At 42.5% G+C, this 16,421-nt stretch overlaps 1 protein-coding gene across 1 annotated transcript in view; it reads right to left on the reverse strand.

Moving 5' to 3' along the window:
• Window positions 1-205: 205 nt before the first annotated feature.
• rnf165a (ring finger protein 165a) overlaps window positions 206-16,421 on the reverse strand; it is a 38,490-nt gene continuing 22,274 nt past the window's right edge. The window contains exons 5-8 of the mRNA XM_041198996.1: window positions 16,182-16,286; window positions 8,833-8,928; window positions 2,831-2,937; window positions 206-323 (exon numbers count right to left, since the gene is read on the reverse strand). Of these exons, the coding sequence (XP_041054930.1) occupies window positions 206-323; window positions 2,831-2,937; window positions 8,833-8,928; window positions 16,182-16,286 (426 nt within the window). The remainder of the gene's footprint in view (window positions 324-2,830; window positions 2,938-8,832; window positions 8,929-16,181; window positions 16,287-16,421) is intronic.

Here is a 16,421-nt window from a genome sequence, read left to right on the forward strand (position 1 = left end):
GAACCAGCTCCCATGATCCATTGTTCCATATGGCTATGTCAAACTTGCCCTATTCTAAAGTGACTAAAGCTCTCATTAACACAAGGCCACCACTGCTCGATTCACATTGTGCAGTTTCAAAGAAAGATCACTCAAAAGGCAATACGCGGTTACAAGGCTGAATTCCACACAGCTTACTGCCGGATAAAGGCAACCATTTGCTCGATCAGCTGTCTGGTAACAGCTGTGCTTCAATGTCTACTCGGCAGATTGGACACTTCTTGCTGGTAGCCAGCCATTGGTCCACACAGACTTGGTGAAACAGATGCATGCATGGGAGCCTCCTGAACAAAGACACAAAACAAACCATTAGCTGTTTGGCATGGTAACATCTGTAATTCGTGACATGCACGCCAAATATTCTTTTTAACGTTTGAGTTACTTGTCTCCTTGCGATTCTTTATCTCCTGAAGATGGTTACTTATAGTAGGGTACTTTGGCCAAATGCTAAATCTTCACAGCTAAACCTTAATAGTCAGTATTCCCAAGCTATTCATCCACAATGCTTTATAAGGACACTACAATTTGGGACTAAAATAAGGCCATTTGGCATCTCCTCATCAAGGTGTTCAAAATTTGGCCGAGTTAACTAAGGAGAAACTGATTTCACTGAAAGGAGGCCCGGTAACCAGAGCTCACAGATTTAAGGGAATTAGGAAAAGAATCAGAAGGGATATAAGGAGCAAGTTGTTCCAGTCTGGAATATAGTCCCTATAAGGGTAGTGAAAGCAGATTCAATATTAACTTTCAAAAGGGAATTGGACAGACATTTGATCATGAAAAAAATTGCAGAGCTAGGAAGAAAGAGCAGAGTGTGGGAGAAATTGGCTAGGTCATTCAAAGAGTCAGAATGGACATGATGGATAGAATGACCACCACTGTGCTGTATGATTCTATTCTGTCCCACCATCTGCTTACGTATTCTTCCATTATTCGATTGCAGTTCATGTCGGTTTTTCTTGCACTTTCTTTTCACTCCAAGTTTTCATTTTTAAATTCTGTCAGGTAGATTTTGAAATCTTCAGTGAGATTTTTTTTCTGAATCACATTAGCAATCTCCTTCATCATACATCAAGGAGTATTTGTTCATGCAATTTTTTTAAATTCTACGATGTTGCTCCATTGCACTGGTTTACAGAAGATTTTACATTCCCTGATTTTCAAATAAGTTTGAGCTAAAACCTGAGCAAATAAAACCACTTCTGAAAACGAATACAATTATTAGTGTAATTTGTGCTCGGACAGCTGATTGAAAAGAAACACTGGGTTTCTGTGCTCATATTTAACAATTACATACAGAAGACTTCATGCCAGAATTCAGAGTATAGTTTAAGACTGATTATCTGGTCATTATCATATTGCTGCTAGTGAGACTTTCCTGCCTGCAATTTGGCTGCTGCAATAATTTTCTTATTACAATACCTACACTTCAAAAGTAATTATCTCCTTCATAATTTAGAAACTTTTATCGGATAATCTCAAATTCCTCCCCTTTCCAGCAAGAACAAGCTTCAATTTATCAACCATTCATCAGTCCCAAGCTCAGGTTCAAATTCAGATTTCAGTTGGAGTTGGCTTTGTGTTCACAGTTGGGTTTAGAGTGGACTGGGAGACACTGCCTGAAATGGTGGTGGAAGCAGATTCAGCAATAACTTTCCAAAGGGTACTGGATATGTACTTGAAAAGGAAATATTGGAGGGGAATAACTCTTTGAAAAATGAGTGGCCCCCTGTGCTACTTGAATCTTTGAACTTGATTCTAGGACACTTTGGACCCTCCAAATCTGAACTTATTTTTCTATACATTTTCTTTTCAGATCTTTAGAATTCCTCATTTTTGGATTTCAAATCTCCAAACCAAACTCTTAACCTAGAACTTATTTGTGTCCCAAGTCCGAATGTGATACAAACAACCTGCAAAGTCTCATCTCCCTTTGGGTTCTTTTGCCAAGTATCTTAAATCTCTGTCCTCTGATTATCAACCCTCCTCCCAATAGAAACAGTTGAAACTGATCCTTCATCCATACAGTAACACACGTACTTTATACAACTAACAAAACCTACACCGGTATTATAATGTTGCAAACTACCACTGACTCTGGGGAGAATTTTCTGCTCGTCGAGCGGGCGCGTGCCTGACCCAACCAAGCAAGTGTCCAGTGTCGTGCGATACTTTGGTTGATGGGTGCAAGCCGGAGTCGGCAGCGCATCCACCGACAATTATAAGGCCCATTAATAGGGTAATTGAATGAAATTTTTCACTGCCCCTCCCAACCTTGACGGTTGGCGGGCAGGCGAAAAGGCCAAGCGGCCTTTGCAATTTTTAGGAAACGTCATCCACGGGTGGGATGTGATTTCCAACAGCAAATAAAAATGAAATTAGAATGTGACTTTAAAACATTTTAGAAATCTTTATTTTTAATGTTCTAAACCCTTCATCTCCCTGAAGCAGCTCTGTGCCTCAGGGAGCTTCAAGCGCCCACCCGCGTGCATACGAGAACTTGCGCTCTCGCCCTCCTCCCCACTCCACACAGGCGGTGCTGAGCACTGCAGCACATGTTTCACACTGGGTGGGCCTTAATTGGCCCGCCAGCCTGAAATTGCGGTCCGGCCGCCAATGACAGGCAGCAGTTGGCTTCCCAACGACTCCCGCCTGCCCCCACACAGCCTGCCCGACGAGGGAAAAGTCCTCCCCTCTATGTTTTCCTCTAGCCATTACCATGGTCTGTAAGACAATATATCCATCATTGTTGTAAAAATCTCAATTGCAACATCTTTCTTTTTTAACATACCTAACATCTTCTCCCTCCTCCAGCATACATAGACAGATTGTACACTTCTCATCAAAGTCTGTATCCTCCTCATCCACTTTTGGTCCTTTAAGGTCCTGTTGCATTCTCTGCAAAAAAAAAAAGAAATTAATTAAGCCAGAGATTCATTGATACAATGGAGTTGACTCCTCATTACTTTGAAATTCTACAATCAATATTTTGCCTTTTTAAAATTAATTTCTACATCATGTCTTTTATCTTTGTCTCCATATTCAGTCCTGAGATGGTTATAAAGGTACATAAACTCCCCAACACGGAACACTACTTGCTGTGTAAGCATGAACTACAATTGCTAACAAATTTAAAGCACAGTACATTGGCTGCATTTGAGTGAATGCTTGGAGTATCTGAAAGTGGTCCAAAGTGGGCTGGATTTTCACCCTCGAGGCAGTTGGGAAAATTCCCGGCTCAGCCCATCCACCTTGGGCAAAAGTGCCAGGGAAGAGGGGATTTTCATTGTGGAGAACCCCACAAAGGCCGCTGAGTGTGGAGGCAGGCTGTTTAGAAGGCCCGCTTAGGAGCTATCTTCATGCCAGTTATAATGAAAAAGTAAAGCCCTCTACCTCACCCTTTACACCGCCTCACCCCCTACACACACTCCCCATGCCCCATCCAAGCTATCTCATGTTGCCCACTCAAGATGACCCCTCATGCCCCTGTAGACCAAGGTATGCCTCCATTCACTCACCATGGCCCCTTATAGCCCCATGCCATGTTATGGCACTTCCATGCCCATTCACCCACTAGACACTGTATAAAACCAATGAACCCTTTCATGACAATACGAAATGTAAAAAATCTTTAAAAATTAATCATGCTTGGATAATTTCCAACTTTCTTAAAAAAGATCCTTTTTACTACAGGCCAATAAAAGTGTTAATCATGCAGACCCTTTAAAATATTACTTTTAGTTCACTTTAACTAAGCTTCTTTCAATAAACTCAGAATGAATGATTTATTATAAACAATATTTTAGTCTTCCTTAGACTCAGGGGTGGTCCCAGAGGACTAGAGAATTGCAAACGTCACACCCTTGTTCAAAAAAAGGATGTGAAGAGAAGCCCAGCAATTACAGGCCAGTCTTCAGTGATGGGGAAACTTCTAGAAACTATAATTCGGATAAAATTAATAGTCACATGGACAAACGTGAGTTAATTAAAGAAGGCCAGCATGGATTTCTTAAGGGAAAATTATGTTTAACTAACTTGGAGTTTTTTGAAGAGGTAACAGAGAGGGTTGATGAGGGCAATACTGTTGATGTGGTGTACATGGACTTCCAAAAGGGATTTGCTACAGTGCCACACAACAGACTTGTGAGCAAAGTTATAGCTCATGGAATAAAAGGGACAGTGGCAACATGGATACAAAATTGGCTGAGTGACAAGAAACAGGGAGGAGTGGTTAATGGATGTTTCGTGGGCTGGAGGAAAGTTCATAGTGTAGTTCCCCAGGGGTCAGCATTCAGATCCTTGCTTTTCCTGATTTATATTACTGACCTTGACCTCGATGTACAGGGCACAATTTCAAAACTTATGGATGATATGAAACTTGGAAACATTGTGGACTGTGAAGAGGATAGTGTAGAACTTCAAAAGGACATAGACAAGTTGGTGGAATGGGTGGAAAGGTGGCAGACAAAGTTCAATGCAGAGAAATGTGAAGTAATTCATTTTGGTAGGAAGAAGATGGAGAAACAATATAAAATAAAGGGTAAAACTCTATAGGGGGTGCAGGAGCAGTGGATATATGTGCAGAAGTCATTGAAGGCAGCAGGACAGTTTGAGAACGAGGTTCATAAAACATACAGTATACTGGGCTTTATTAATAGGGGCATAGAGTACGAGACCAAGGAGGTTACATTGAACTTTTATAACACATTAGTTTGGCCTCAGTTAGAGTTTTGGATGCCCAACTTTAGGAAGGATGTGAAAGCATAGGAGGTGGGGTACAAAAAAGATTAATGAGAATGGTTCCAGGGATAAAGAATTTGTTATGAAGATAGATTGAAGAGGTTAGGACTGTTTTCCTTGGAGAAAAGAAGGTTCAGAGGAGATTTGATAGAGGTGTTCAAAATCATGAGGGGTCTGGACAAAATAGATAGGGAGAAACCATTCTCGCTCATGAAAGGATCGAGAACAAGCGGACACGGCTTTAAAGTAATTAGCAAAAGAGGCAAAAACGACAGGAGGAAAAACTTTTTATGCACTGCATGGTTAAGGTTTGGAATGCACTGCCTGAGAGTCTGGTGGAGGCAGGTTCAATTGAAGAATTCAGAAGGGAATTAGACTGTTATCTGGAAAGGAAGAAAGTGCAGGTTTATGGGAGAAGGTGGGAGAGTGGCATTAAGTGAATTGCTTATTTGGAGAGTTGGTACTGCCACAATGGGATGAATGGCCTCCTTCTGTGCTGTAAAAATTCTATGATTCAAAATATGCAACAGGCGGAATCTTGTGGAGGCAACGGGGGTCTTGGCTACCGGCTGGAGAGCTAGAAATACCCCCATGTCACCTCTTTTCAAGGAGGCCCACTGAGTTTAGGTGCCACTCATGCAATTAACAGGCCAGCAGCAGACTTCCCCTGGGATCCTTGATCTCTGGGGCAGAAAGTCCGCCCGCTAAGAGTTGCCAGCAGCTCTTCTATAGTTGGCAGGGCCAACAGGGAGGCAGTGGCACCCACATGAGGGCTTGGATGGAGGAGTGACCCAGGCACAGGTGAGTGACAGTGGGGTGGGGTGATGTTGGCAGCAAGGCAGGGGGTAGCTTTTGGTGGCCCTCCTCTTTTCCCAATGCCAAGTCCCTCGATCAGGCTCTGAGTGCCTTTGAACGAGGGAATCCCTGGATCCCACAAGCAAACATGTCTGGGTTTTCTTGCTGTGCTCCTCGCATGGTGAGCGCTCCATCTGCCAATTGGTTAACATCAGCGGCAACAGGATGAGGCCCTTAAGTGGCATTAATTGCCCAATTAGTGACCTCAATTGGTGGCGAGGTGGGAAAGCCATCCATGGGCCTTCCAACACGGACTTAATCCAGGTGGAGGTGGAAAGGTGGCAGGGGACCCACCTGTCACTTTCCCACCTGATTAAACGCCCCCTACCACCAAACCTGTCACAATAGACGCATAAGATTCCGCCCAATGTGTTTGGAACATAGGAGGCACAATGAATACTAATTGTATATGTGAAAAGCTGCAAAGTAATTCAAAATCCAAGTGGTTAAATGAGTCTATGATTTAACAGGATATTGTATTGCATACATCAGCCTGACATGCTAGACATTAAAAAGACAGCTTTATAGTGACAGACTCCACCAGCCGAGAGCTGGTGCCAAAATGCCTTGTATTCTGTGCAAAACAGAAGCTGTCCATGCCCATAACCAACTACCAAGAGATCAGATCTAAGTTCTGCAGTCCCGCCACATCCAGTTGTGAATGGTGGTGGACACTTAAACAACTCACTGGAGGAGGAGGCTCCACACATATCCCCATCCTCAGTGGTGGGGGAGCCCAGTACATCAGTGAAGAAGATAAGGCAGAAGCATTTGCATCAAGCTCCAGCCAGAAGTTGTGAGTGGATGAAGCATCTCGGCCTCCCCCAGAGGTCCCCAGCATCACAGATGCCAGTCTTCAGTCAATTCGATTACTTCACATGATACCAAGAAACAGATGAAGGTACTGGATACTGCAAAGGCTATGGGCCTTGACAATATTCCAGCAATAGTATTGAGGGTTTGTGCTCCTGAACTTGCCTCACCCCTAGCCAAGTTATTCCAGTGCAGCTACAGCACTGGCACCTACCTGGTAATGTGAAAAATTGACCAGGTATGTCCTGTACACAGAAAGCAGGGCAAATCCAACGCGGCCAATTACTGCCCTATCTGTCTACTCTTGATCATCAGTAAAGTGATGGAAGGGGTCATCAACAGGGCTATCAAGTGACACTTGCTTAGCAATAACCTGCTCACTGGCACTCAGTTTGGGTTCCGCCAGAGTCACTCAGCTCCTGACCTCATTACATCCTTGGCTCAAACATGGGTAAAAGAGCTGAACAACAGAGGTGATGTGAGAGTGACTGCCTTGACATCAAGATAGCATTTGACCGAGTGTGGGATCAAGGAGTCCTAGCAGAACTGGAGTCAATGGGAATCTCTGCCGGCTTTTCTTATTCATTCATGGGATGTGGGCTTCGCTGGCTGAGCCAGCATTTATTGCCCATCCCTAACTGTCCTTGAGAAGTTGGTGTTGAGCTGCCTTCTTGAACCACTGCAGTCCCTGTGGTGTAGTTACACCCACAGTGCTGTTAGGGAGGGAGCTCTAGGATTTTGACCGAGCGACAGTGAAGCAATGGCAATATATTTCCAAGTCAGGATGGTGAATGGCCTGGAGGGGAACTTCCAGATGGTTGTGTTCCCACCTATCTGCTGCCCTTATCCTTGAAGTCATACCTAGCACAAAGAAAGATGGCTGTGGTTGTTGGAGGTCAATCATCTCAGCTCCAGGAGATCACTGCAGGAGTTCCTCAGGGTAGAGTCCTCAGCCCACACATCTTCAGCTACTTCATCAATGATATTCCTTCCAACTTAAGATCAGAAGTAGGGATGTTCATTGATGATTCAGCACCATTTGTGACTCCTCAGATACTGAAGCAGTCCATGTACAAATGCAGCAAGGTCTGGACTATATCCAGGCTTGGGCTGACAAATGGCAAGTAACATTCGCGCAGCACAAGTGCCAGGCAATGACTATCTCCAACAAGAGAGAATCCATCGCCCTTTGACATTCACTGGCATTACCATCGCTGAATCCCTCACTATCAACATCCTGGGGGTTACCATTGACCAGAAACTGATCTGGACTAGCCATGTAAATACTGTTACTATGAGCAGGTCAGAGCTAGGAACTGTGCAATGAGTAACTCACCTCCTGACTCCCCAAAGCCTGTCCACCATCTACAAGGCACAAGTCAGGAGTGTGATGGAAGACTCTTCACTTGCCTGGATGAGTGCAGCTCCAACAGCACGTAAGAAGCTTGACACCATCCATGACAAAGCAGCCCACTTGATTGACACCACATCCACAAACATTCACTCCCTCCACCAATGATGCACAGTGGCAGGCATGTGTACCGTTTACAAGATGCACTGCAGGAAATCATCCAGCCTCCTTAGAGAGCACATTCCAAACCCGCAACCTGTACCACCTAGAAGGACAAGGGCAGGAGATGCATGGGAACATTACCACCTAGAGGTTCTCCTCCAAGTCATTCACTATCCTGACTTGGAAATATATCGCCTTCCTTTACTGTCCCTGGGTCAAAATCATGGAACTCCCTCCCTAACAGCACTGTGGGTGTACCTATACTACATGGACTGCAATAGTTCAAGAAGGCAGCTCACCACCACCTTCTCAAGGGCAACTAGGGATGGGTAGTAAATGCTGGCCCAGCCAGCGAAGCCCACATGCCATGAAACAATTTTTTTTAAAATCCCAATCTCATGGCTCACATCCATCCCATCCCATACATCTCACCCATTTCAAACTCTTTATCCACCAGTGTCTTCTTCACAGCCATCTACCAAATATTCTTCTCAATTCCTCACCCCCTATATTAAGTCCTCATACTTGCACATTTCTCATCTGATTCTCAAACCACTTCACACTTTTACCCCATCCCTGTCCTTCATACCCCTCAAAGATGTGTCCATTTCTTAGACACCACTTCCCATTCCTCATCCATTCTGCCCCTTCATCATTCACTTCCACTCTCACATCCACATTAACTCCATCCCTTCTCCTGCCCCATCCCCCTCTCCTTCTACTCAATCCTTCATCCCACCATTACCACATTCCTTAACCCATTCCTATCCAGTCCCAACCACATGCCTACTGATCTCCTGTGACCATAAATGAGGGTAGTGCAACAAAAGCATTGAATGACACAAGTAGCTAATAGAGGTATCCATTCTCACCTTCTTGTACTTGTGCGGGAAGGTGTACCTCTCAATCACATTCTGCATGGCCCCACGATTTACAGTCCCAAGCCTGTCCTCTAGTTGTAACAGTTCCTGAAACGGGCAAGAAATAAAATATTATTACCTTAACATATACACGAGGGTTTGTGCATGCCATTAAATGAAGGGTTTATATAATGTCAGCCATCACAATGATTTCCATGTCAGGTCAATCTGCCATCCAGTGGATTGAGGGGCAGAAGATGCCCAGAATAGCAAGTATTTCTTTTTCTTTCTTTGATTTGTTCCAGGATTGCCAGTCAGGTATATGCAATCTGGGAGCGCTTGATGAGAGCAGTCACTGATTTTAAATTTTTCAATTACTTTTACAACTTTAATAACTTATTTTATCCTTCAGAGCAAGCATCCCTACTCTCAGTCAGGCTATGAGGTACAGCACCCCGTTTATTTCGTTTTTTTAAAGGAAATTTTTTTTTCCCATAACCCTGGAAGATAGTTGAGGCAGTCTCCACAATATCTAACCACACCTCACACCCAGGCCAGTGGCTTTCCGAAGATGACAGCTGCTTAGAAATCATCATATTTATAACCTTTAGAATGATCGACCTAAACGGAGTTGGTGTATTTGGTGACCGCTTTGGTGCCTTCGGAGACGGCATGTTTGGCCAGTTCCCCTGGCAGCATGAGGCGGACAGCACTCTGGATCTCCCTGGCCAGGACAGTATGGAGCACTTTTATCTTTGGCTACACGTAACCTGGGCTATCACCGGCAGAGAATATGTAGAAGTAAGTCCATAATCACAAAGGGTGAAATAGAATGAGAACCCATTTAAACAAACTGAGCTAGGTTTATTTCTAAGATATATTACCATCGCTTATTTAACTTTAACTACAGTTAGACTTTTAACAAATGAGAATCGAGGGACATGATTTAACTTTTTTTAAGTTTTTAATCCTCGAGTATCCCTAGGAAGGCAGAGAGAAACTCAACCAGAGTTCCCATTGTTGATAACTATCAATTACTGCTGGAGAAGTGCACCTGAACAGGATCAGATTCAGCTTTGAAGCCTCCAATGTACTGAATGATAACCAGCACACACCATCTGTGCTCACACATGAAGAGGGACCTCTTTGATAAGGCACCACTCAGTGGGAGCCTACTCAAGTATGAATCATTGTATTTGAAGGTGGGCGAGGACCGAATGTTAATAGAAAGGTGCATCTGACGGAGACTGTGTGCTTCACTGTTTTAGAGAACCAGCCCTTCATTCTTTATTAATAGTCATTTGGTAGTACAGAACTTGAGTATTGCTGAAAAAAGAGACATGTCTAAGCTTTTTGTCTTGCGCTTATTAGGACACTTCACAAGAACACCAGCATAAGGGGAAAACAACAATTCATACTGTATGTGAAGAGAGTGCTGATTGGTTGGCAAGTGAACTCTGATTGGTAGAGGCATTGCCATGGAGACTCCACCAGTGACAGTTAACTGCCAAGCCATGTTTGAAATTTAAACCATAACCATAAGATGCAGGAGTAGGCCATTCAGCCCATCGAGTCTGTTTCACCATTCAATGAGATCATGGCTGATCTGATATTCCTCAACTCCACTTTCCTGCCTTTTCCCCATAACCCTTGATTCCCTTACTGATTAAAAATCTGCCTATCTCAGTCTTGAATATACTTAACGACAGTCTCTACAGCCCTCTGCAGTAAAGAATTCCACAGATTCACTACCCTTTGAGAGAAGAAATTCCTTCTCATCTTGGTCTTAAATGAGTGACCCCAGAGTAATCACTCTGAGATTATGCCCTCTGATCCTAGACTCACCCACAAGGGGAAACAACCTCTCAGCATCTACCCTGTCAAGCCTTCTAAGAATCTTATATGTTTCAATAAAGTCTCCTCTCATCCTTCTAAACTCCAATGAGTACAGTACCAACTGACTCAACCTCTACTCATATGAAAATCCCTCCATACTCAGGATCAGCTTAGTGAACCTTCTCCGGACTGCCTCCAATGCCAGTATATCTTTACTTAGATAAGGGGACCAAAATTGTTCACAGTAACTAGTGCCTTGCATAGTTTTAGCAAGACTTACCTATTTTATACTCCATTCCCTTTGAAATAAAGGCCAACATTCCATTTGCTTTCCCCATTACCTGCTGAACTTGTATGCTAGATTTTTGGGATTCATGCATGAGGACCCCCAAATCCCTTTGTGCTGTAGCTTCCTGCAGTCTTTCTCCATAAATAATATTCAGCTCCTCTATTCTTCCTGCCATAATGCATAACCTCACATTTTCCCACATTATATTCCATCTGCCAAGTTTTGACTTAACCTGTCTATATCCCTCTGTAGACTCTTTGTGTCATCCTCGCCACTTGCCTTCCCATCTATTTTTGTGTCATCTGCAAACTTGGCAATAGTACATTCACTTCCCTCATCTAAGTCATTAATATATATTGTAAATAATTGTGGCCGCAGCACTGATCCCTGTGGCCCACTAGTTATAGATTGCCATCCTGAAAATCCCAACTCTCTGTCTTGTATTGGTTAGCCAATCCTCTATCCATGCTAATATAGTACCCTCAACGCCATGGGCTCTTATCTTATTACATAGCCTTATGTGTGGTACCTTATCGAACACCTTTTGGAAATCCAAATATATTACATCTACTGGTTCCCCTTTATCTATCCTGCTTATTACTTCCTCAAAGAATTCTAATAAATTCGTCAGGCATGATTTCCCCTTCATGAAGCCATGCCGACTATGCTTGATTATATTATGAATTTCTAAATGCTCTGCTATTACATCCTTTATAATAGACTCTAATATTTTCTCAATGACAAAGTTAAGCTAACTAGCCTATAGTTACCTGTTTTTTGTCTCCCTTTTTGAATAAGGACATTACATTGGCAGTTTTCCAATCTTCTGGGATTTTTCCAGAATCTAAGGATTCTTGGAAGATTACTACCAATACACCCATTATTTGTGTAGCTACTTCCTTTAATATCCTAGGATGCAACCCATCGGGTTCAGGGGACTGGTAACTTGACCCTGAACGGTCACGGCATTGCCCTGAGAAATGAGTCAGTGAATGGCTGTCACTTATTTTGTTTAGCTGAAACAGGTGCAATGTGTTTAAATGTTCTTTCTGTCTGCAAAGAACAGGGCCCTGTGTATTAATATGTAGCTTCCAGTACATGCAAATGCACCACACTGCAGGCCAGACTGGCAATCTTAAATTCATTGTCAACATAATTTTTAGCACACTGAGGATTATTTAGCAAATGTTGTCCAATCACAGAATCACATCTAATGTTGGATACTGTGTTTTGAGTTTTGAAAGCACAGGCTGGTTTGATTTTGGTCTTTACCTTGCCTGTTGTAAACATTGGCTGGAGCATGCTGTTTGATACAATTCGCCAGTCATCACACTGGCACTGAAATTCATATACCACATTACTCATTTGTGTGGCTGGCAGAAGGTCTTCTTGGCTTGATGGCAGCATCCTGTTAGTGGAGAATACCACTCATGTTGCTACTGCATGGTAGCAACATGAAACAGCTAGAAACAACATGAAATTTATTGCTCAAAGTTTTGAGATACCTTGCCCTTCCAGGGTAATCTGAGGTAGACTGAACACATTTCAGGGCCAAAAGTGATGGTCTTAGGCCCGTTCATTAGTTTGCATGATATACAGTGCAAAATGATCTGATCAGGGTAGCCAATATCCTGCAGGATGTCTTTGATGTGCCCTATTTCAGCGTCAAGCTTGTATGGTGAGCAAAATGCTCAGGCCCTATTTACAAGGTTGCTGATAAGACCAATCTTATAGCCTGTGGAACCACAAGAACCCCAATGTGTATACTGAACTGTGAAGGTAGGCTTGCGGTAGACTATGGTAGCAAAGCCCTGGCAGATTTCTCAACCAATACATCAAGGAAGGGGAGCTCATGACTGCTTTATCTCATAGGTGGATTTGAGTGCCGGATGGAGCCCATTAAGACATGTAAAGAAATTATTACATGCAGCTGCGGATCATATCAAACAGCATGTCCCAGCCAATGTTCGCAACAGGCAAAGTACTGACCAAATCCAAACCAGCCTGTGCTTGCCAAACTCAAAATATAATGTCCAACATTAGATGTGATTCTGTGATTGGACAACATTTGCTAAATAATCATCAGTGTGCTAAGGATAATGCTGACAACCAATTTAAGATTGTCGTTCAGGCTCGCAATGTGATGCATTTGTGCATACTGGAAACTACATATATTAATACAAAGGGCCCTGTTCTTTGCAGACAGAAAGAACATACAGGTCATACGGACTCAAAACATTATATCTGTTTCTCTCTCCACAGATGCTGCTAGACCTGCTGAGTTTTTCCAGCAGTTACTGATTTTGTTATACACATTGCGCCTGCTTCAGCTAAACAAAATAAGTGACAGTCATTCACTTAATCATTCCTTAGGGCAATGCCTTGACCAATCAGGGTCAAGCTGCCTGGTTTAAATTTCAAACTATGCTTGGCACTTAACATTCAGTCACCATAAAACCCCTCTATACAGGAAGGGAGGGAGGTAGAAAACAGGAAACTATAGGCCAGTTAGCTTGTTGTCTGTCATGAAGGAGGCGTTAGACTTGATCATTAAGGAGGTTATAGCTGGGCACTTTGAGAAACACAAGGTAATCAGGAAGAATCAGCATGGTTTTGTGAAAGGGAAATGTGTTTAACCAATTTGTTGGAGTTCCTTGAAGGAGTAACATGCACTGTACATTAAGGCGAGACTGTAGATGTGTTGTACTTGGATTTCCAGAAGGCATTTGATAAGGAGCCACAGCAAAGGTTATTGCAGAAAATAAAAGCTCATGGTGCACAGGGTAACATATTAGCATGGATTGGCTGGCTGGCTGGCAGAAAACAGAGAGTATGCATAAATGGGTCTTTTTCTGATTGGCAGGATATGACGAGTGGAACCCCACTTTTTATAATTTATATCAATGAATTAGATGAGGGGATTGAAGGCATGGTAGCTAAATTTATAGATGACACAAAGATAGTTAAGAAAGTATGTTCTGAAGAGGACATAAGGAGGTTGCAGATGGATGTAGATAGGTTGAGTGAGTGGGCAAAGATCTAGCAAATGGAGTTTAATGTGGGAAAATATGAAGTTGTTCACTTTGGCAGGAAGAACAAAAAGGCAGAACATTACTTCAACAGAGAATGACTGCAGAATTCCAAACTGCAGAGGGATCTAGGTGTCACAAAAAGTTAGTATGCAGGTACAGCAAGTAATTAAGAAGGCTAATGGATGCTATCCCTTTATAATGAGAAGAATTAAACTAAAAAGTAAGGATGTTATGCTTCAGTTATACAGGGCATTGGTGAGACTGTATCTCAAATATTGTGTGCAGTTTTGGTCTCCTTATTTAAGAAAGGATGTAAATGCATTGGAAGCAGTTCTAAGGAGATTTACTAGATCGATACTAAAACAAAAAATGCTGGAAAAACTCGGCAGGTCTGACAGCATCTGTGGAGAGAAAGACAGAGTTAACGTTTTGAAGCCATATGACTCTTCTTCAGAGCTAAAGAGAAGTATAAATCTGGTGAAATATGAGAACATAAGAACTAGGAGCAGGAGTAGGCAATTCAGCCCCTCAAGCCTGCCCCACCATTCAATACGATCATGACTGACTTCATTTCGGCCTCAACTCCAATTTCCTGCCCTCTCCCCATAATCTTTCAACCCGTTACTAATTAAAAATCTGTCTATCTCCTCCTTAAATTTATTCAGCTTCCCAGCATCCAATGCACTCTGAGGTAGTGATTTCCACAGATTCACGACCCTTTGAGAAAAGTAATTCCTCCTCATCTCTGATTTAAATCCACCACCCCTTAGTCTATGACTATGGGCACTCATTCTAGACTGTTTAAGGATGGGTGGAACAGATGAAGCTATATAGAAGGCCAGTAATAGGTGGAGGCAAAGAAGAGATTGCAAAAGATATCATAAACAAAAGGTCAAAGGGCCGTTAATGGTGGTGGTGCTGGCTAAAGGAGGTGCTAATGTTGACACCACATTTCTTTCACCACATTATTTCACCACATTTGTTCCGCATCCGCAGTATTTTGCTTTTACTAGACTGTTACCTGGAATGAGTGGTTTGTCTTATGAAGAAAGGTTAGATTACTGGGTTTTTGCCACTGGAGTTTGGAAGAATGAGGGGTGACTTGATTGAAATATATAACATCCTGAACAGAATTGACATGGTGGATGTGGAAATGATGTTTCCTCTTGTGAGTGAGTGCAGAGCTAGAGGGCACTGTTTTAAAAATACGGGTTGCCCTTTTAGGACAGAGATGAGGAGAATTTTTTTCTCTCAGAGGATTGTGTGACTTTGAAACTCTCTGCCTCAGAAGGCGGTGGAGGCAGGGCCATGGAATATTTTTAAGGTGGAGATAGGTAGATTCTTGTTAGGCAAAGGATTCAAAGGTTTATTGGGGGTAGATGGGAATGTGGAATTCAAAACACAAACAGATCAGCCATGATCTTATTGAATGATGAAGCAGGCTCGAGGGGCCGAATGGCCCACTTCTGCTCCTACTTCATATGTTTGTATGTTCATATGTACCATCACTGGTACATTCTCCATTGGCAATGCCTCTACCACTCAGAGTCCACTTGCTAACCAATAAGCAGTCTCTTCATATCCAGTATAAATTGTTGTTTTCCCCTTATATTGGCATTCTTGTGAAGTGCCCTGACGAGTGCAAGATTAAAAAGCTTCGAATGTCTCTTTTTTCAGCAATACTCATTCTTTATTGTTATACTTGCTATGTTAATGCTTATTCAGGTATTACAAATATTACAATGAACTCAGTCTGCTGGAAACTGGATACAAGCACAGTGCCATTTTTGGGGGTTTTTTTAATTGAACTTAGTACTAACCTGGGTGAGAAATTTTGTGCCTAAGATGAAACATTTAATTTTAAGTTCAGGTACAGCAGGGGTTAGATGGAGTAAAGCTCCCTTTATGCATCCAACAGTTATTCAACTTAAGAGTATACACCCTGACATCTCAATTTTCTATTCTGTTCATCTGTATACCCCTTCTGCTTAAGGATGAAATTGCAAATGCCATATTAATATGTGCCAAATTGTGGATAGGCTTCCTCAGTGATACTGTAACATCTCAAGCTGATTTCATGTTGGATCCTGAGGTGGGAAGATCTTGTGCAATCCCAAATTAGTCAAATATGTTGTTAAATCGCAAAGACAATAGATAAGGAGCTATCTAAGTTCTGCCAACATCAATGGCAACAAGTGACGTACCTCATAACTTTCCCTAACACCAGGACTCTGCCGACCCCCATTTAACCCTTGGAGTGCCAGCAGATGAAGATGTGGATAAGGGTAATTCCTCATGTCAGGAATAATCTGAAAAACACAGTTTTTTTTATTATTAAGGATGAACCAAAAATTAAAATACTTACTGAGCCAAAAAGACCAGAAAGGTCCCACGATTGATTCTTAGCCTGCAATGAGTTAGTTATTCTCAGCTGAGGCAGTAGC

The sequence above is a fragment of the Carcharodon carcharias genome, chromosome 1, assembly GCF_017639515.1.
Source record: "Carcharodon carcharias isolate sCarCar2 chromosome 1, sCarCar2.pri, whole genome shotgun sequence".
Classification (NCBI taxonomy): Eukaryota; Metazoa; Chordata; class Chondrichthyes; order Lamniformes; family Lamnidae; genus Carcharodon; species Carcharodon carcharias.